The sequence below is a fragment of the Diceros bicornis genome, chromosome 30 (assembly GCF_020826845.1).
Source record: "Diceros bicornis minor isolate mBicDic1 chromosome 30, mDicBic1.mat.cur, whole genome shotgun sequence".
In the NCBI taxonomy this organism is placed as follows: Eukaryota; Metazoa; Chordata; class Mammalia; order Perissodactyla; family Rhinocerotidae; genus Diceros; species Diceros bicornis.
Window position 1 is genome coordinate 9,447,960 of NC_080769.1, and position 22,528 is coordinate 9,470,487.

A 22,528-nucleotide genomic window follows, 5' to 3' on the forward strand; every position below is an offset into this window, starting at 1 on the left:
GATCACCCGAGAAACTGTAGAACCATTCCTGAGTTAAGAAGCCTGGCATCAGTGCTATTACACAATTTGGTACGGGAGGCCCTGGACCATATGGTAAAACTGGAAATATAAAAATCAGAAATACATATTTCAAGTAGAAAAAATAAAAGCTACAGAAAAATGTCATTACACTGAAAACGCAAAGGAATCAATGATTAGAGTTTAGCTTGGTCCCCAAGGTAAATAAAACGAAAGGAGGGGAAATAAACCTTAAATATGAGATTGATTGAATGGAGGAGATAGACCATCTCATGGACTGGCAGGCATATTATTAGGGGAGAATCATGGTAAGGGCTCTAGGAAGGTGAGGACAGACAGGCAGGCAAAGAAGCGTTGACGAGCACCCGGCGGCGTGAGTCTCCAGCCCCATCCTCTCTCTTCCGACATCTAAACTCCCCGCGGGGCCTCATCCCGCCCCAACCTCGCCTCTGGGTATGATCCCCGTCCTCTACCCGTAGCCCCGCCCACAGGCCTGCTTCCGTCCTCAACCTGAACGGCTCGGCGTGTTTTTGTCCCCCGCCCCCGCGCGGAGCCGAGCCCAGGGTCCTCCGCAGCCACGCGGGGAGAACTGCAATTTCTCTGCCTGACACGGTCGGACGTGATCGGCAGCCTGAGCCCTGGAGCCCCGCCCCTTACCTCCGCAGGCAGGAAGCGGAAGTGGCGTCATCGGTTCGCGCGGTCTTTTTGTTCTTTTACCCCCCGCATCCTGGAGCGGTCTTATGGGTCCTCCTGCGGTGACCCCGTCCCTTGTGAGGCCCGCGTGCAGGGAGCGCCCTGGGGGGCAGGAGGGCGGTAAAGGACAGGTGTGACCCCGAGGGGCCTCCTTAGAGAGGCCGGGCCCCTCCGCTCGCGTCCGCCCGGCCGCTGTCCCCGCGCGGAGCCGGGGCGGGAAGGGCGCGTGTGCGGGGGTTTCATCCCCTGGGCTCCCCTGTTCAGAAGCCTCCGAAGTAACCTCGGGACTTTTCTCCAGAAGGAGAAGAATTTCCGCTGCTCGAGTCGCGTTGCTCAGGCCCCGCGCGCTCCGGTTCTCACGGACCTGGCGACCCCGTCGTGTTCCCGTGAGTCCGGGGGAAAGTTGGCTCAGGGGCCTCTTCTGCTTTTCCTGTGCAAACGAATGTGTCGTCTGAGAATTTGGCCTTGTCCTTGCGCGTTATTGTTGAACGTTACATGAAGGTAGAAAGGTAGGATAGTTTCTTAGGTGTCAAGGGTGAGCATATTTGTGCATATAATTATAAGCATATGTTGACCACAAGTCTTGCATCTAAAGGAAAGAAAGATACTTAGCTGTCCCGTCGTCTGAACTTCCTAGGCCCGCACATCCCCGCAGAGCTTTTAAACAGGGGCCTCCAGGAGAAAAAGATGGGGACTCTACGACACCAGTACTAGAATAAGTGCGTTTGCCGTTAACAGGATATTTGGACTAAATGTGTTCTTTCCCCACGTTTTTCCTTTGTAAAATCTTAAACCTACAGAAAATGTGAACATCGTGTACAATGAGTGTTCATTGTAGTAGATTCACCCATTTTTAGCATTTTGCGTGTTTGCTATCTCCATAGATAAATACGTTTTATGGTAACTATTTGAAAGTAAGTCGAAAATAAATTGCAGACATGATACTTGACCTTTAAATACTTGGTAATTCATCTCCCAAAGATAAGAATATTATCCTGTTAAAACCACAATACTATTATTTTACCCAAGAAAGTTGAAAAGAATACTGTCATCAAATATCCGCTCTATGTAAAAACTAAAATTCTCCGCGTTGTTCTAAAATATGTTTTTGCATCTAGGACTCAATTAAGGTTTATATATGGCCGTTGTTTATGTCTTTTAATCTTTAACCTAGATCAGTTGCTATTGTTGGTCCATTGCATTGACTCTTTAAAGAATCATACACATTCTTACAGAAAGTCACACATTTTGATATTTCTGATTTTATTTTCATGGTGTGTTTAAATATTTTCTCCATGTCTTGTATTTCCTGTCAACTGGTAATTGAGTCCAGAGCAGAGGTTGGCAAAGTTTTTGTCTGAAAAGGTCCGGATAGTAAGTACTTGATAAACTTTGCAGGCTATAAGGTGTCAGAATTACTCAGCTCTAGCTTTGTGGTGGGCAAGCAGCCATAAACGTAAGTAAACAAATGGGCATAACTATGTTCCAACAAAGCTTTATTTACACAAACAGGCCTGTGACCAAAGTGTGCCAACTCCTGGTGTAGAGACTTCAAAAGATCATTTAAAAATATTTTGTAGGTGATGTGTCCATCAAATTGCATTACACAGGGAAGACAGAAATGTATGCCATCCCTCAGTTAGTGATGCCCACTTTGATTACTGGCGTAAGGTAGTGATCAGCAGAGTGCTCTGTTTTTAAAGGTGGACTTTTCCCTGTGAATAAAAATGTCCTATGTGGGGTGATATTTTGATTCTTGGAATATCTTGTTCCCCAACAACATCTCTAACAATTATCTTAGCATCTGTTAATCACGGGCAGTGAATAAACTTTTGTATGTGTTGTCTCACATTTGTGGGAGTGTGTTTTCAGGGTAACCTGCTCAGGTTGGTTTTCTAGGTCAAAGGGCAAATGTACATTTACTTTTGCTGGAGATTATAAATTTCCTTCTACAGGTCTTTTGTGCCGTTTGGTAGTTTCTGAATGAACTTTTTTAAAACGTGTCTAAAAATATGGAGAAACATAAGGAAAAAATTTTAGTTTCAACTTCAAGGTACTTGTTTTCAAAGAGAATATCTTGTCCCGTTTCATCCTGAGTAAAAATATTCAGATATTTTTTCAGAAGTGCAGTGTTTTGGTTTATATTATATTCTGCACAGACATTTTATATGAGTCTTACTTGATTCTTAGGTTGTAATTCTATTTTTGTGTTCCTTTTATTTGTGCATACTGTACTGTAACATTCTTGTGGGTAATGGCAGTTCAATCCACAAGTGGTCGTTGAATTCCTTTAATGAGCTAGGATCTGTACCAGGGACAGAGAAACAGTGGCCATCCAAGTGGACAGAGGACTGCCACCATGGGGCTTCCAGAGTGAGTTGAATCCATAGCAACTTAAACAGAACCCACTAACTCCTGCTTTGGGAATGGACTGCAGGAAAGATGAGAATGAAGGCGTGGAGTCAAGATAGAATCTTATGATGAATAAGTTTTAAAACTTGGTCATGGAACCTAGATGTGGATGATTATTATGGAAAAATGAAATGATGTGAAAGTTGTGTAGAAGGTAAAAGTGAAAGAATCCAGGCATTTCTTTCATCTATTCCTTTATTAGAGGATATACCCCCACTTAATGAATGTTTGAATGGTTAGTGCTTAGTGAAAAATTTCAACCCCTGGCTGTTCTTAGGAAACTTGTAAGCTAGTGGAGGAGGCAAATATCTCTCCAAGAAAATAAATGTATTGTTAAAAATTGATTAGGGTTCTGGAGCTAAATTAGAGAATGGTATTATTTTCTCTTTTTATATGAGAGTAGCTGAATGTAAGAGAGGTGATAAATATTTCAGTCGTAAAAAGACGAGGCATTGGAGTTAGTGGTGTGGGAAGGGACACTAGTAGGAGATGGGGAAAGCGTTGTGTATTTGGTTGATTACATTTCTAGGGTGAGAGTGGGGAGAGCATCAAGGGTTACGCCCAGATTTGACAGTAGAGATGTTTTATGTGGTTGGGAAAATGCTGAGGGAGGATTCTAGTCTTCAATGTATACCTGACAGGAGAAATAAGTAATATCTGTTCAAGTGATGTGAATCAAGAGAAAGTATGGATGTGTTTTAATATTATGAGTAGCAAATTCATTCAAGGAATTAATCCAATTCAGTAATTCACTTGTGTTATTATCAATCTTAGCAAATGTTTATGTTAATAAACATATTATGGTTTTGTAGTCCACCTTGAGATTCCTTCTCCTGCCCAGATTAGGCCTTTGATTCCCTGACTGAATGTCCAGAATAACCAGTCCTGTTTGACTTTTTATAGACACTGACACATTTAAGGGGCTAGAGTCACTCCACAGGTAAAGGACCAGAAAACTCCCCTGACAATGCAGGTTGCCAGAAAGCACTGAAGTCTCCATGTGGCTTGGTAATATGCATGTTACACTCTCTGTTTGCCGCTTGGGTCTCCCAATGAGCTAGCTGTGCCATGGTGAAACAACTGATGAGGGTTCTGAAGATAAAGTTGGTGAGGATGTGCAGATACTGTGATTCTGTGAATGTCTTTCCCCTTGGCAGGAAGTGGTGTGAAGGATCTCTGTTGTCTGTTGATCACCAGTCACCGGGTGCCTTCACTGAGCCAGGCTCTGTGCTACTCTTTGTACTGGCAAACCTTGGCATCCAAAACAGACACAATGCAAAAAACCTCTCCAAAACAAGCTGATCCTGATGTCAGATGACAGTGTCGAAAAGCATTAGTACAGCTACAGAGGTCATTTTGATAAAAGATTCTGTTTCTCTGAAAATATAAAAATTTAGATGTATATCCACTCAATAATATTGTTTCAAATATGTAAAGCTCTGCTTGACAGAAGTAGAAGAAGAAATAGACAGGTCCTCAATTCTAGGGGGAGATTTTAATATATTTTGCCCATATTGTTCAACTAAACAATAGAGGAAAACTCAATTAGGATATACTTTGGAAATACTGTGTAAACTGCCTAGTATATGTATACACAATAGCGTGTCTAGTAACTGATTGCTCATCTGGGAGCGGGGGGAAGGAATGGACTGGAAGGAGCAAGAAGGCTTTCCAGGGAGATAACTATGTTGTGTATCTTGTTTAGGCTGGCGATTACATGAGAATATGAGATTGTTATAACACATCCAGTAAATACTTAAGATGTGTGTATTTAATTGTATATTTTTAAAATCTCAATTACAAAAAACAAAGAAAAGTAAAGCATTCTATGCTGGCCCCACCTGACTAAACAGATTCTTGGGCCTGTTGAGCCCAGCAACCCCCAGTTTGAGACCCCTGGTAGTAAGGACAGTTATACTGTGAGTCTAGACACACGGTTTTTGTGACCATATATGTTTCTGGTTTTAGTCTTCTGAGCTGTAGAATAAGGACTGTGGGGTTGTGAGGGTGGTATTGGTTCATAGATAATGACTGTGGGACTTTCAATGGTTGTCATCATTCAAATGCCATTTTGTAGATCAGCTTTTGGCTTGTTGGTCTGTGTTTGATTTATTAAAGGTTTTTTTTAATAGAAGTCACATTGGTTTATAACATATGTTTCAGGTGTACATCACTATATTTTGACTTTTGTGTAGACTGCAACGTTTTCATCACCAAAAGTCTAGTTGCCATCCATCACCATACACATATGCCCCTTTACTCCTTTCACCCTTCCCCTCTGGTAACCACTGATCTGTTATCTGTATATATGTGTATTTGTTTATCTTCCACATATAAGTGAGGTCATACAGTAATTATCTTTCTCCATCTGACTTATTTCACTTAGCATACTACCCTCAAGGTTCATCCACCTATTCGCAAATGGAAGATTTTGTCTTTTTCTATGACTGAGTAGTAGTCCATTGTGTACATATATACACCACTTCTTTATCCATTCATCCCTTGATGGGCACTTAGGTTGTTTCCAAGTCTTGGCTATTGTGTATGGTGCTGCAAGAACATAGGGGTGCATATATCTTTTCAAATTAGTGTTTTCCTGTTCTTTGAAGAAATACTCAGAAGGGGAATTGCTGGATCATATGATATTTCTGTTTTTAGTTCTTCGAGCAATCTCCATACTCTTTTCTGTGGTGGCTGCTTCTGCCTTCCCACCAGCAGTGTATGAAGGTTCCTTTTTCTCCACATCCTCTCCAACACTTGTTGTATCTTGTCTTTTTAATAGTAGATATTCTGGGGGCCGGCCCCCTGTCCTAGTGGTTAAGTTTGACACGTTCTGCTTCGGTGGCCCGGTTTGGTTCCCGGGCGTGGACCTACACCACTCATCAGTGGTTATGCCGTGTGGTGGCGACCCGCTCAGGGTGAACCTTCCTCAGTTAAAAAAAAAAAAAAAAAAAAGTAGACATTCTGATGGATGTCAGGTGACATCTCATTATAGTTTTGATTTGCATTTCCCTAATAATTAGTGATGTTGAACATCTTTTCATGTGCCTGTTGGCCCTCTGTATATCCTCTTTGGAAAATGTCTGTTCATATCCTTTGCCCATTTTTAAAAGAAATTATTTTATTAAGGTCCTATTGGCTTATAACGTTGTGTAAATTTTGGGAGTACGTCATTATGTTTCAGCTTCTCTATAGACTGCATCGTATTCATGACCAGTAGTCTTGTTTTTATCCATCACCATACATGTTTGCCCTTTTACTCCTTTGGCCATCTCCCCACACCTTCCCCTCAATCTGTTCATCTTATCAGTGTGTTTGTTTATTTTCCACATATGACTGAAATCATATGGTATTTGTCTTTCTGAGTCTGACTTATTTTGCTTAGCATAATAATACCCTCAAGGTCCATCCATGTTGTTGCAAATGCAACAATTTTGTGTTTTTTATGGCTGAGTAATAGTCCATTTTGTGTATATACCATATCTTCTTTCTCCATTCATCTGTTGATGGGCACTTGGGTTGCTTCCAAGTCTTGGCTATAGTCGATAATGTTGGAGTGAACAGAGGGATGCATATATCTTTTTGGATTAGTGATTTCATGTTCTTTGAATAAATACTAGTTGTGAGTTAGCTGGGCCATATGGTATATATGACCAAATATATTCCATTTTTAATTTTTTGAGAAATCTCCATACTGTTTTCCATGGTAGCTGCGCCAGTTCGCAGTCTCACCAGCAGTGTATGAGGGTTCCGTTTTCTCCACATCCTCTCCAACACTTGTTATTTCTTGTCTTGTTAATTGTAGCCATTCTCAGGGGTGTGAGGTGATATCGCCTTGTAATTTTAATTTGCATTTTCCTAATAATTAGTGATGTTGAATGTCTTTTCATGTGCCTGTTGACCATTGGTATCTCTTCTTTGGAGAAATGTGTGTTCATATCCTCGGCTCATTTTCTGGTGGGGTTGTTCAGTTTTCTGTTGTTGAGTTGTATGAGTTCTTTGTATATTTTGGAAATTAACGTGTTTTTGGATATAGGATTTGTAAATATTTTCTCCCAGTTGGTGGTTTGTCTTTTCATTTTGTTGATGGTTTCGTTTGCCGTGCAGAAGCTTTTTAGTCTGATGTAGACCCATTTGTTTATTTTTTCTTTTGCTTCCCTCGACTGAGTAGATATGGTATTCAAAAAGATACAGCTAAGACCGATATCAAAGAGTAGTGCCTATGTTTTCTTCCATGAGTTTTATGATTTTAGGTGTTACATTCAAACCCTTAATCCATTTTTAGTTAATTTTCGTGTGTGGTGTAAGATAATGGTCTAATTTCATTCTTTTGCACGTGGCTGTCCACTTTTCCCAACACTATTTATTTTTTTATTTTTTTTAAGTCTTTTGTTTATTGCAGAAACATTGGTTTAAAACATTGTATAAATTTCAGGTGTACATCATTATACTTCTATTTCTGCATAGATTACATCACGTTCACCACCCAAATAGTAATTACAACCCATCATCACACCCATGTGCTGAATTATCCCTTTCACCCTCCTCCCTCCCCCCTTTCCCTCTGGGAACCACCAATCCAATCTCTGTCTCTATGTGTTTGTTTGTTGTTGTTATTATCTGCTACTTAATGAGTGAGATCATACGGTATTTGACCTTCTCTCTCTGACTTATTTCACTTTGCATAATACCCTCAATGTCCATCCATGTTGTCACAAATGGCTGGATTTCATCCTTTCTTATGGCTGAGTAGTATTCCGTTGTGTATATATACCACATCTTCTTTATCCATTTGTCCCTTGATGGGCACTTAGGTTGCTTCCAAGTCTTGGCTATTGTGAATAACGCTGCAATGAACACAGAGGTGCATGTATCTTTATGCATTGGTGTTTTCATGTTCTTTGGATAAATACCCAGCAGTGGAATAGCTGGATCATATGGTAGTTCTATCCTTAATTTTTTGAGGAATCTCCATAGTGTTTTCCATAGTGGCTGCACCAGTTTGCACTCCCACCAGCAGTGTATGAGAGTTCCCTTCTGTCCACATCCTCTCCAGCACATGTTGTTTCCTGTCTTGTTAATTATAGCCATTATGACGGGCGTGAGGTGATATCTCATCGTAGTTTTGATTTGCGTTTCCCTGATAGTTAATGATGTTGAACATCTTTTCATGTGCCCGTTGGCCATCTGTATATCTTCTTTGGAGAAATGTCTGTTCAGGTCTTTTGCCCATTTTTTAATTGGGTTGTTAGTTTTCTTGTTGTTGAGATGCATGAGTTCTTTATATATTTTGGAGATTAACCCTTTATCAGATGTTTGGTTTGAAAGTATCTTCTCCCAATTGTTGGGTTGTCTTCGTTTTGTTGATGTTTTCCTGTGCTGTGCAGAAGCTTTTTAGTTTGATGTAGTCCCATTTATTTTTTCTGTTGTTTCTCTTGCCCGGTCAGACATAGTACTTGAAAATATGTTGCTAAGACCAGTGTTGAAGAGCGTATTGCCTATGTTTTCTTCTAGAAGTTTCATAGTTTCAGGTCTTACATTCAAGTCTTTAATCCATTTTGAGTTAATTTTTGTGTATGGTGTAAGGTAAGGGTCTACTTTCATTTTTTTTGCATATGGCTATCCAGTTTTCCCAGCACCATTTGTTGAAGAGACTTTCTTTTCTCCATTGTATGTTCTTGGCTCCTTTGTCGAAGATTAGCAGTCCATAGATGTGTGGGTTTATTTCTGGGCTTTCAATTCTATTCTGTTGATCTGTGTGTCTGTTTTTGTGGCAGTACCATGCTGTTTTGGTTACTAAAGCTTTGTAGTATATTTTGAAATCAGGGAGTGTGACACTCCAGCTTTGTTCTTTTTTCTCAGGATTCCTTTAGCTATTTGGGGTCTTTTGTTGTTCCATATAAATTTTAGGATTCTTTGTTCTATTTCTGTGAAAAATGTTGGAACTTTGATAGGGATTGCATTGAATCCATAGATTGCTTTAGGAAGTATGGACATCTTAACTATGTTAATTCTTCCAATCCAAGAGTACGGAATATCTTTCCATTTCTTTGTGTCGTCTTCAATTTCTTTCAGCAATGTTTTATAGTTTTCGGTGTACAGATCTTTTACCTCTTTGGTTAAGTCTGTTCCTAGGTTTGTATTCTTTTTGTTGCAATTGTAAATGGGATTGTATTCTTAATTTCTCTTTCTGCTACTTTGTTGTTAGTGTATAGAAATGCAACTGATTTTTGTATGTTGATTTTGTATCCTGCAACTTTACCATATTCGTTTATTACTTCTAAAAGTTTTCTGGTGGATTCTTTAGGGTTTTCTATATATAAAATCATGTCATTTGCAAATAGTGAGAGTTTCACTTCTTCCTTTCCAGTTTGGATCCCTTTTATTTCTTTTTCTTGCCTGATTGCTCTGGCTAGGACTTCCAGTACTAGGTTAGATAGGAGTGGTAGGAGTGGGCATCCTTGTCCACAGGACATCCTTGTCCTGTTCTTAGAGGTAGCTTTCAGTTTTTCACCATTGAGGATGATATTAGCTGTGGGTTTGTCATATATGGCCTTTATTATGTTGAGGTACTTTTCCTCTATACCCATTTTATTCAGAGTGTTTATCATAAATGGATGCTGTATCTTGTCAAATAGTTTCTCTGCATCTACTGAGATTATCATGTGATTTTTATTCTTCATTTTATTAATGTAGTATATTACGTTGATTGATTTGCAGATGTTGAACCATCCCTGCATACCTGGAATAAATAAACCTGATCATGGTGTATAATCTTTTTAATGTGGTTGTATGTGACTTGCTAGTATTTTGTTGAGGATTTTTGCATCGATGTTCATCAGTGGTATTGGCCTGTAATTTTCTTTTTTTTGTGTTGTCCTTGTCTGGTTTTGGTATCAGGGTAATGTTGGCTTTGTAGAATGAGTTAGGGAGCTTCCCCTCATCCTCAATTTTTTGGAGGAGTTTGAGAAGGATAAGTATTAAGTCTTCTTTGAATGTTTGGTGGAATTCACCAGGGAAGACGTCTGGCCCTGGACTTTTATTTTTCGGAAGGTTTTTGATTACTGTTTCGATCTCTTTTCTGGTGATTGGTCTATTCAAATCTCTATTTTTTCTTGATCCAGTTTTGGGAGGTTGTATGATTCTAAGAATTTATCCGTTTCTTCCAGATTGTCAAATTTGTTGGCATATATATGCTTTTCATAGTATTCTCTTATAATCTTTTGCATTTCTGAGGTGTCTGTTGTAATTTCTGCTCTTTCATTTCTGATTTTATTTATTTGAGTCTTCTCTCTTTTTTTCTTGGTGAGTCTAGTTAAAGGTTTGTCAATTTTGTTTATCTTTCCAAAGAACCGGCTTTTGGTGTTATTAATTTTTTCAATTGTTTTTTTGGTCTTTATTTCATTTATTTCTGCTCTGATTTTTATCATTTCCCTTCTTCTACTGATTTTGGGCTTTGTTTGTTTTTTTTCTAGTTCCTTTAGGTGCATTGTTAGATTGTTTATTTGAGATTTTTCTTGTTTGTTGAGATAGGCCTGTATTGCTATAAACTTTCCTCTTAGAACCGCTTTTGCTGTATCCCATAAATTCTGGCGTGTCGTGTTTTCATTTTCATTTGTCTCCAGGTATTTTTTTTTATTTCTCCTTTGATTTCTTCGTTGACCCAATCGTTTTTCAGTAGCATATTTCGTTTAATCTCCACGTATTTGTGGCTTTTCTGATTTTCTTCCTATAGTTGATTTCTAGTTTCATACCATTGTGGTCAGAAAAGATACTTGGTACTATTTCAGTCTTCTTAAATTTATGTAGACTTGTTTTGTGGCCTAATTTGTGATCAATCCTGGAGAAGGTTCCCTGTGCATTTGAAAAGAACATGTATTCTTCGGTTTTTGGATGGAATGCTCTGTATATATCAATGTGTGCAAGTGTGTCATATAAGGCCAATGTTTCCTTATTGATCTTCTGTTTGGATGATCTATCCTTGGTGTAAGTGGAGTGTTAAAGTCCCCTACTATTATTGTGTTACGTCTATTTCTCTTTTTATGTCTGTTAATAATTGCTTTATATATTTAGGTGCTCCTATCTTGGGTGTGTAGATATTTACAAGTGTTATATCCTTTTTTTGGGTTGTTCCCTTGATCATTATGTAATGCCCTTGTCTCTTTTTACAGTTTTTGTTTTAAAGTCTATTTTGTCTGATATGAGTATTGCTACCCCAGCTTTCTTTTCATTGCTATTTGCGTGGAGTATCTTTTTCCATCCTTTCATTTTCATTTTGTGAGTTTCTTTAGGTCTGAAGTGTGTCTCTTGTATGCAGCATATATATCGGTCTTGTTTTTTTATCCAATCAGCCACCCTATGCCTTTTAATTGGAGCATTTAGTCCGTTGATGTTTAAAGTAGCTATTGATAAGTGTGTACTTACTGTCATTTTTAAACTCTTTTTTTCTCAGTGTGTTATTAGTCCTCTATACAGAATTGATGAATTCTTTAGTTTGATCTCTGTCTGAAAGCTCTACTCTTTAACTCCCTTCCTCTCTCATTTTATGTTTTTGATATCATATCTAATCTATTTTTTGTGCATTTGTATCCATTACCCTCTTATCATGGAAATAGATAATTTTTCCTATTGGTGGTCTCCTCTTTTCCCCTGAAATCAGTCCCTTTAACATTTCTTGTAGCACTGGTTTCTTGGTGACAAACTCCTTTCATTTTTGCTTGTCTGGGAATCTTTTTATCTCTCCATGCATTTTGAGTGATAACCTTGCTGGGTAGAGTATTCTTGGCTGTAAGTTTTTTCCTTTTAGCATTTTAAATATATCATGTCACTCCCTTCTAGCCTGTAAGGTTTCTGCTGAGAAGTCAGCTGATAGCCTTATGGGGTTTCTTTTGTATGTAACTTGTCTTTCTCTTGCAGCTTTTAGGATTCTTTTTTTATCTTTAACTCTGGACATTTTGATTATGATGTGTCTTAGTGTTGGCCTCTTTGGGTTTATCTTTTTTGGTGCTCTCTGTGCTTCCTGTACCTGGATATTTGTTTCCTTCCTTAGGTTAGGGAAGTTTTCATCTATTATTTCATCAAATAGATTCTCTTCCCCTTTGTCTCACTCTTCTCCTTCTGGGACACCTGTAACACGGGTGTTAGTGCGCTTAATGTTGCCCTGGAGGTCCCTTAGACTGTCCTCACTCTTTTTAATTCTTTTTTCTTTTAGCTGTTCAGCTTGGGTAATTTCTTCTAGTCTTTTGTCCAGTTCACAGATCCGTTCTTCTGTATTCTCTACTCTGCTTTTGAGTTTCTCTGGTGAATTTTTCATTTCCAGTATTGTATTCTTCATTTTTGATTGGTTTTTTTTTTATATCTTCCATTTCTTTGTTGACGTTCTCATGGAGTTCATCTGTTCTTCTCCCCAGCTAAGTGAGTATCCTTAACACTCTTTGTTTGAACTCTCTGTTGGGTTGGTTGCTCATTTCTGCTTCATTTAGTTCCTTTTCTGGGGTTTTGTCCTGTTCCCTTGCTTGGAATGGATTCCTTTGCCTTCTCAGTTTGCCTCTTTCCCTGTGATTGTGTCTGTGTATTAGGTAGGTCAGCTACATTTTCTGCTCTTGGATAGGTGACCTTATATAAGTGATGCCTTAGGAGGTCTGTAGTGTGCTTCCCTCAGTTCTCAATGTTCCAGGAGTGACCCCTTTGTGGGCTACATGTGTTCTTCTGTTGTGGTGTGTTTGCTCTCCCTGTAGGCGCCCAGGGAGGCTTAGTTATCTTCCTGGCCAGCTGTTGTAATGCTCAGCTGGTTGTAGTTGTTGTGGGCCCTTCAGTCTCTTTATCAGGTGTGGGGAGCCCCAGCACAGTTGGCTACAAGTTCTAATACCGCATTTGTGTTGCAGTATTTCTTTTAAGTGAGTAGGCCCCTAGCATCGCAGGTTGTTTAGGTTCAGGGGCTTACAATTGCTATAAGCCTCCAGCCTTTAGGTCTCTTGTCAGCTCTCTGAGGATTGCTGCTGGGTGGTGCTGGCCTCAGGCATGGGAGCACCCAGTTGTTTCAGGCTTTGGAAGGTGGGGCAAACCCCCTATGTGGGTCTTTGAGAAGCACAAGTCTTCTGCAGCTGACAAGCCCCGCTGCTCACAGGTCCACACACATACAGTCAACACAGTCCTGCCCCGTGTGCGTGCCCCGACATCTTGAAGTGGACCCAGTCTCTCCACAGTGGGAGCCCCACACACTCCACCACCACCCCACACTCTCCACCCGCTCCTTGTGCACACCCTGCCACGCTGAAGTGGGCTCAGTCGCTAGGCTGCAGAGAATCCAGTCACCAATCTGCAGGCCCACAAGTTCCCTGAGAGGTTGTTGTTGGGTGGGGCCAGTCCCTAGGGTGGGCTGCCTGCCCTGGCTGAGCTGGATTAAATCGGTGCTCTAGTGGGTGGAGCAGACTCTGGGCTAGCAGGCCCCAGGGAGAACTCCAATGGTGTCTGTGGCAGCATGCCCACACTAGGCCACAACAATGGCCACCGCCAATGTCCCAGTCCCTGGAGAGGTCTCACCTCTCACTGCAATGCACTCAGAGCCTGTCAGGTGAGTCTTTTTTCACCAAAGCACTGTGCTCCTTTCTTTCTGGTGATTTTCGGTTGCTTTCTGAAACGGGTGAATTTGCGTGTGGGCCCTTTAAGAGCCGGTTTTAATTTTTTTGTGAATCAGCTTTTTTGGGGGTACTCCCCAATGTTTTAGTAGCAGGCAAAGTCAGATATTATGCCACTTGTCTCGATTGTGCTGGATCCACAAAATGCCTCCCTGGCTCCGGGCCCTGTTCCTCCAGGGAGAGCTGCGTACCTTTGGGCTGCTCCCGGGCAGCCGTAAAGCGCTGCAGGTTGTGAAGGTGGCGTTTTTTTCTCTCCAGAAGGCAGTTTCTGCCTCTTCCACCTCAATTAGGATTGTCCTTTGGTGCAGGAGTTCCTCTTATCTAGTTTTCAGTTCTCTCTCAGGGGTAATTTTTCCATGAGTAGTTGTGAATTGGCTGTGTTTGCGGGAGGAGGTGAGTTCAGAGTCTGCCTACGCTGCCATCTTGACTTTTTCTGTCCCCAACACTATTTATTGAAGAGACTTTCTTTTCTCCATTTTATGTTCTTGGCTCATTTGTCAAAGATTAGCTGTCCATAGGTGTGTGGTTTCATTTCTGGGCTCTCAGTTCTGTTCCATTGATCTGTGTGTCAATTTTTCTGCAAGTACCATGCTGTTTTGATTACGATAGGTTTGTAGTATATTTTGAAATCAGGGAGTGTGATATCTCCAGCTTTGTTCTTTTTTCTCAGGATTCCTTTGGCTATTCAGGGTCCTTTGTTTTTCCATATAAATTTTAGGAATGTTCTATATCTGTGAAGAATGTCATTGAGATTCTGATTGGGATTGCATTGACTCTGTAGATTGCTTTAGGTAATATGGACATTTTAACTGTGTTAATTTTTGCAATCCATAAGCATAGAATCTCCATTTTTTTCTGTCTTTTTCCAGTTCTTTCAACAATGTCTTACAGTTTTGAATGTACAATTTTTCACATCCTTGGTTAAATTTATTTCTAGGTATTTTTTTTGTTGTGGTTGTAGATGGGATGTTATTCTTGATTTTTCTTTCTGCTAGTTGTTAGTGCATACAAATGCAACTGATTTTTGTATGTTGATTTTGTACCCTGTAACATTACGGTATTTGTTCATTATTTCTAATAGTTTCTTGCTGGATTCTTTAGGGTTTTGTATGTGTAGAGTCACGCTGTCTGCAAATACTGACACTTTTACTTTTTCTTTTCCACTTTGGATTCCTTCTTTTTCTTTTTCTTGCCTTATTTCTTTGGCTAGGACTTTCACTACTATGTTGAATAAGATTGGTGAGAGTGAGCATCCTTCTCTTGTTCCTATTCATAGAGGAATAGCTTTGTATTTCAGCATGAAGTATGACAATGGCCGTGGGTTTGTGGTATATGACTTTCATTATGTTAATGTACTTTTTCTTTACCTGTTTTATTGACTTTTTTTTTTATCATAAACAGAGAGTGAATCTTGTCAGATTCTTTTTCTGCATCTATTGAGATGATCATGTGATTTTTATTTTTCGTTTTTTTAATGTGGTGTATTACACTGATTTGCCGGTGTTTAACCATCCTTGCGTCCCTGGCATAAATCCTACTTGATGGTGGTGTATTATCCTTTTACACCAAATTGTTGTATTCAATTTGCTAATATTTTGTTGAGGATTTTTGCATCCATGTTCATCAATGATATTGTTCTGTAATTTTCCTTTTTTGTGTTATTTTTGTCAGGTTTTGGTATCAGGGTAATGTTGGTCTTGTAAAATGAGTTAGGGAGCATCCCATCTTCTTCAGTTTTTTGGAAGGGTTTGAGAAAGATAGGCATTAACTCGTCTTTGCGTATTTGGGAGAAGTCACCAGAGAAGCCATCCAGTCCTGGATTTTTGCTTTTGTGGAGGTTTTTGATTACTGTTTTAGTCTATTTACTTGTGATAGGTCTATTCAGATTTCAAATTCTCTATTTTTTCTTGATTTGGTGTTGGGAGGTTGTATGATTCTAAGAATTTATTTGTTTCTTCTAGGTTATCCAATTTGTTGGTGTATAGCTTTTTATTGTATTGTCTTAATCCTTCGTATTTCTGTGGTATCCATTGTAATTTTTTCTATTGCATTTGTGATTTTATTTGAACCTTTTTTTTTTGAAGTGAGTCTAGCTAAGGGTTTGTCAATTTTGTGTAGCTTTTTAAAGAGCAAGATCTAAGTTTCATTGATCTTTTCTCGTCCTTATCGTCTCTATTTTATTCATTTCTGTTCTTATTTTTATTATTTCCTTCCTTCTACCGACTGTGGACCTCATTTGTTCTTTTTCTAGTTCTTTTAGGTGCAGTGTTAGACTTTATTTGAGGTTTGTTTTGTTCTTTGCTGTAGGTCTGTATTGCTATAAATTTCCCTGTAAGTACTGCTTTTGCTGCATCTTATAGGTTTTGGTATATTGTGTTTTCATTTTGTTTTGTCTCTAGGTATTTTTTTATTTCTTCCTTGATTTTTTCATTGAACCAATACTTGTTCAGTAGCATGTTGTTTAGTCTCTGCATATTTGTGACTTTTCTAGCTTTCTTCTTGTAGTTGATTTCTGCTTTCATACCATTGTGGTCTGAAAAGATGCTTGATAGGATTTGTCTTTCCCTAAATTTATTGAGATTTGTTTTGTTTCCCAGCATATGGTCTATCTTAGAGAATGTTTCATGTATACTCAAGAACAATATGTATTATGCTGATTTTGGATGGAATGTTCTATATTTATCTGTCAAGTCCATCTGGTCTGGAGTTTCATGCAAGGCCAGTGTTTCATTTTTGACTCTGTCTGCATGATCTATCCATTGATGTTAGTGCAGTATTAATGTGTCTACTATTATTATGTTGCTGTCATTTTCTTGTATGTCTGTTAATGGTTGCTTTATATACTTTTGTACATGTATGTTAGGTGCATATATATTAGTAAAAGTTCTATTTTCTTGGTGGCATCGCCCCTTGATCAGTATATAATGTCCATCTTTGTCTCTTGTTCCCTTTTTTGGCTTGAAGTCTATTTTGTCTCATATGAGTATGGATACACATTGTCTTTTGGTTGCCATTTGCTTGGAGTATCATCTCCCATTCCATCACTCTCAGCCTATGTTTGTATTTAGAGCTGGGGTGGGTCTCCTGGAGGCAGCATATTGTCAGGTCTTGTTCTGTTATCCAGCCACTGTGTGTATTTTGACTGGTGAATTCAATCTATTTACATTCAGAGTGATTTTTGATATATGATGGCTTAATATTGCCATTTTATCATTTATTCTCTAGTTTTTCTGTGTTTGCAGTGTTTCTTTCTCCTTGTGTTTCTGTCTGCCATTTCAGTTTGGTGGTTTTCTGTCTTTTGTTTCTCAGTTTCCACTTTTTATGTTTTGTGACTCTGCTCTGAATTATTGTTTTGTCTTTACCATGAGGTTTGTATACAAGATCTCATAGATGAGATAGTCGTTTTTTTGCTGATAGCATCTTATGTCCATTTGCCTATGTAGGTTCCATGCTTTTCCTCTTCCTGGTGTGTTTTTGTTGTCACAAGTTATTTCTTTTTGTATTGCGAGTTTATGACCAGATTGAAGTGTTTAGTTATTATTAACATCTTTTTTCTCCTGAGCATTTGTGTTATGATTGTTTGCTAACTTATTCTGATGTTGAGTTGCAGTTTTCTGATTGTCTATTTATCACCTTGTTCAAAGCTTTGTGTACTTTTGCCTTTTTGTTTCAGGTAGGAGGGATCCTTTCAACCTTTCTTGTAAGGCAGATCTAGTGGTGATGAACTTCCTCACCTTTTGTTTGTTGGGGATAGCCTTTATTTCTGATTCATATGTGAAGGATAACTTTGCCGGATAGAGTATTTTTAGCTGGCAGTGTTTGTTTTTTTTTAATTTTTTTTTGTGTGTGTGTGAGAAACATCAGTCCTGAGCTAACATCCATGCTAATCCTCCTCTTTTTGCTGAGGAAGACAGGCTCTGAGCTAACATCTATTGCCAGTCCTCCTTTTTTTCCCCCAAAGCCCCAGTAGATAGTTGTATGTCGTAGTTGCACATCCTTCTAGTTGCTGTAAAGCTGGCAGTGTTTAATTTTGAATATTTTGAATATATCATTTCACTTTTTCCTAGCCTGTAGATTTTCTGCTGAGAAATCCATTGATAGCCTAATAGGGCTTCTTTTGTAAGTTATTTTCTTCTCCCAGTCTGCCCTTAATATTTTTCCTTTGTCATTGACTTGTGACAATTTTAATTTAGTGTGCAATGGAGAAGATCTGTTTGCGTTGAGATAATTAGATGTTCTATTAGTCTCATGTCCTTCTGTATCCAGTTCCTTCCCCAGGTTTGGGAAGTTCTCAGCTACTGTTTCTTTGAATAAGCTCTCTGCTCCTTTCTCTCTCTCTTCTCCTTTTGGGATACCCGTTGTCCATGTGTTGGTTTTCTTAATTGAGTTGGGTATTTCTCATAGCATTTCTCCATCTTTTGAAAATTTTACTTCTCTCTCGTCTTCCACCTAAATCATTTCTGGATTTCTATCTTTGAACTTGCTCATTCTCTTTTCTGTATGTTCTGTTCTAGTTCCAATGCTTTTTTTAAATTCTTAATCTCATTTATGTGCTCCTCAGCTCCCAAATTTTTTGTTTTTTTTTTCAATTTACATCTCTTTGGTGAAGTATTCCTTCTGGTTGTTAATTTTATTTTTGAGTTCAGTAAACTGTCTTTCTGAGTATTCTTGTAAGCCTTGGTGTTTCTTCATGACAGCTATCTTGAATTCTTTAGATTGCAGTCTTCCGTGACTTGAAGTTCAGCTTCTAGAGAAATGTCATTTTTTTCTTATTCTACTGGGTTACTTTTGTTCTTCTTGGTGGCTAATGAGTTGTTCCTCTACCGGTGCATTTGGGGTACGAAATATTTTTCTTATTTGGGTAAGCTTTATTTTGATTCTGAGCTGCTTCTATTGTATTTGAGAGCCTGCAATTTCCACCCTCCACTGTCTCTGCCAGACAAGTCATGAGTAACCTCATTGAGCTGCTTGTGCCTCTGAAGTTGCTGGTTCTTTGCTGCCTACAATGTTGCTGCAGTTGTGGGTGTCACTGTAGGGTCACTGGAGTGAGAGCACTTCTGCTGATTCTGGTGTTGCCTGGGCAGCCCAGGGCCAATCTTCCTCAGCAAAAAGAGGAGGATTGGCAATGGGTGTTATCTCAGGGCTAATCTTCCTCACCAAAAAACAACAAATAATTGTGAAATACAGAATGTTAAGAGATAATTGGAGAAACATGAAGGAAGTTTATGAAAGAAACAAATAAATATAAACACCAATTGTGTACAAAATGGAACTGATAAGTAAAATGAAGAGGTGCTTGTTGGAAAAAGACTCATAAAATAGACAGATGTTGGGGAAAGTGTGATATGGCACTTTTTGCCAAGGAAAGGGGATAGTGCAGACCTGTTTGATTTGAATGCTTCCCACAAAGACCTGTGTGGGCATCCCAGGACTCGAATGTATTCTGAGTTCTTTCATAAAATCATTGACATATTTTTTCTAATGTTTTAGGGTCAGATGTGAAAGACCTAATGATTATTTTCCTTTTTTCCATTTTTGTATTCAGGAACCAGTGGAATATATGTGTTTTTGTGTGTGTGCAGGACACTTGTTATTTTCTCACTTCCTTGATTGTTTTCCATTATCAGTGATGAATTTGTATATCAATTATTATTTTAATGTCTGTATTCTCCAGCAGGGTTGTTGGATCTTTAATGCCTAGGATGTTGTCTGTATAGGTTAGTACCCTCAACTGAGTGTCTACTACATTTTCATTATCTAGTGAAAGCATAAAGGGGTAAGGCAGGGATAAAAACTTAAAAGGAAGGTCATGCAGAGCTTCAGACTTCACCAGCGTCCATCAAAGGAGGCTCCAGAGTGTTGAGCTAATAAAAGATTTCATTTTTCTTCTCTTCATATGCCCAGGAGCAGTCTTGACCAGTGCCGTCTGGTAGAATTTGTAGATCATGTATACATTGAAAATATTTACTTAAGCATATAAGCAATATAAGAAAAATTAAGATATTTTACGTTATTATCTATATTGAAAGTGTTGTGAATTGACCGGACACTAATTTTTTGTGAGATGTATTTGCTTTGTGTTTAGATCATACAGAATTTACAGTTGAAAGATTAGGTTCAGATATTCAAGTTGTTCCAAATACATAAATGAGCTATATAAGCTCTCAGTGAGATACCTGATATAGATGGTACTCAGTAAATGGTAATTGATGTTACTGATACTCTTGGTATAGAGCATACTGTTTTAGTAGCTTTTAGGTCCTCCCTGTACAATATAGAGTCCTTTGGTCTGGACCTGAGTAGTCATGCTGCTGGTTTATCTAGGAGGATGTGAAGTGGGCCAGAGAATGCTGTTCTCTAAGTCAACTCCTGGCATATATGCATTAGGTAGAGTGGTTGCATAATCTCATTCATCAAGTTTATTGCCTTGACAGATGAAGAGTCACATTCTTCAGGACTTAAGTTTCTTTCCCTGTAAAATGAAACCATTAGGATTTCCTGATGGACATCATGGCTCACAGTCCTATTTTGTGGCTTCAGGTGAGACAAGACTCCTCTGACATTTGATGGCAGTAGTGTGTATTTGTGTGAGATTTCCTGAGTGTGAAGGGGGATATTTGGGAATTTCAAGCTAGAATGGAATGACTTCCAGGCAAGTGAATGTTAGAACTATGGTCACCTCTAGATCCTCATGCCTTTTTTTCTTTCTAAGATCTCTTTCTCCTTTCCTGAGGAAAAGATAGAATCAGAAAGGATGGCAACTGACTGTTTGACAAATTTTTCTCAGGTAATTAGAAAGTATATCTTTCTACAAAGTGATATATTGCATCCACCAGTTAGACACATTTCCTTCTAGGTAGATCTGTCTTCAGAGTTTCTTAAAGAAATCAAGCCACTCAAGGACTGAGTCCCTGTTGCATTCTCTCCTAAATTGGAGCCTCTTGTATTGGTTCCTATGAACCAATACAAGTATTTCAGTATTTCAATAATTACTTTCTAATAGTCTTTTATGATGGTGACTGCATTTTTTTAAATTTTGCTATGTGCTCTGACGTGGTAATGAATTTGAAAGTGTGCATTTCTCAAAGAATTTATTCATTCAGCTTTTCCAAGTGTCTGCAATTTACTTAGAACCATGCTGCAAGAGGGAAATAAAATGAAAGGAGCTTTTAGTCTAGTTGTTGTGAGGTAAGTTCATGTGTTAGAGGTTCCATTAAAGGCTTAACTGGAGAGTATCAACCATGAGTGAGTGTAGACAGAAGAGTACACAGGAGCATTGTATCCTGGGGGAGATAATGAGAGACCTTGAAATCCTTTGTTGCCATTGGGTCTGCCATCGTCATTCCCCAATGAACACTGGTGGAAATGTTACTTTACTGAAGCCAGCTTGTGTCTGATGGTTTAGGACTCAGTTACCTTTCCTGATGTGACTGTGCACTTCACCCGAGAGGAGTGGACTTTACTGGACCCAGCTCAGAAAAATCTGTACAGAGATGTGATGCTGGAGAACTACAAGAACCTGACCACGGTAGGTAAGGCTGCCATCATTCCTGTAAGCTCTTATGCAACAGATATTGGTGATGTGAAATGTGCACACAGTGGAAACAGACACTAGTCTTTACACTAGTGGGTTTTAACCAAGTGTGGATTCTGTAAAAATGTGGTTCTAGGACTAGCACCATCCCCATCACTCTCCCAGAAATGTGAATTCTCAGCCTCTACCTTTGACATCATGAATGAATCTCTGGCATTGGGCCCAGACATCTGTGTTTAATGAAGATACTGCACATGATTCCAGTGGACAGTAAAGTGTGACAACCACTGGTGTAGTTGTTTCTCCATGAGAATGAATATCTTTTACTCTTACTGTATTTCCTGTATCAATAAAAAGTCTTAATGTTCTGTAATATGTATATCTATGTCTGAACATGGGTTTCAGTAGCAAGTGATAACCAATCTGTGATGCACAGAGGGGATATTTGCATTTTTATCTCTTGAAGTAATTTTACTGCATTCGTTGGAAATATAGGACCTGATTCATGTGATAGTGTGTCATCTTTTGCAGAGGCCCTTTCTATTAATACATCTTTCCCTGTGAACATAATATCACTTGTCCAAACCCAGTCTGATCGCTTGGTTGGAACAAGAAGCGGAGTTGAGGACAGTGGAGAGAATCTTCCAAGGTGAGTGATTGTGAAGATCTTCCGTGATCAATGAAAATTTCAGTGTATTTAGTTATAATGAGGAAACTTGAAGATGCACTTTCTTTAGAAGGCTGAGGTCACTGGTCTCTGAAACTTTGGGATATTGTCGACTTCTCATATGTTCTTATTTTACATATTTAATCACAATTTTCTGTGATATCACAGAATGACTTTTTCTGCTTTTTTAACTTTATGATTTGGATATATGGTCTTTTCTATAACTGTCCTACTTTCTTTCTCTGATAGTATTCTGTTTCTTTTCCCCATCATTTTTTGATTTTCATGGAATCATTTTAATCAACTACTGAATTTTGACTGCACATTTTTATCATAGCAAAATTTTTGACATAGCCATACTCCTCTGTCTTGCCCTTTTTTTGCTTAATATGTTTAATTTGGAAATAATACAGTGAGCCTCATTGTTTTTAACTCCTTTAGCCTGCACTTCTTTTTGCAAATTGCTACATTTGTTATTCTTTTTTATTTTAGAATGGCAAATGCAACTTAAAACCAAAGACTCAACAATTCCACAGGATATTTTTGGGGAGAAAACACCCAATAGGC

The 22,528-nt window shown here is 38.8% G+C and overlaps 2 protein-coding genes across 5 annotated transcripts in view; both read left to right on the forward strand.

Annotated features, from left to right (window-relative positions):
* The first annotated feature begins 740 nt into the window (after positions 1 to 740).
* Positions 741 to 22,528, forward strand: part of LOC131394415 (zinc finger protein 26-like) — an 85,958-nt gene continuing 64,170 nt past the window's right edge. For 2 of the 4 annotated variants that reach the window (XM_058525773.1, XM_058525778.1), the window contains exon 1: positions 853 to 1,097. The gene's annotated coding sequence lies outside the window, so the exon portion shown is untranslated. Of the gene's footprint in view, positions 789 to 852; positions 1,098 to 22,528 lie in introns of those variants that run through there. The other 2 variants (XM_058525774.1, XM_058525776.1) reach the window with 2 other exon arrangements.
* On the forward strand, positions 1,091 to 22,265 carry LOC131394426 (zinc finger protein 426-like). Its single transcript, XM_058525789.1, has 5 exons — positions 1,091 to 1,220; positions 20,195 to 20,300; positions 20,473 to 20,547; positions 21,166 to 21,292; positions 21,826 to 22,265. Exons 2-5 carry the CDS (start codon positions 20,262 to 20,264, stop codon positions 21,945 to 21,947), a joined length of 363 nt encoding a protein of 120 aa, XP_058381772.1. The 5' UTR covers positions 1,091 to 1,220; positions 20,195 to 20,261; the 3' UTR covers positions 21,948 to 22,265.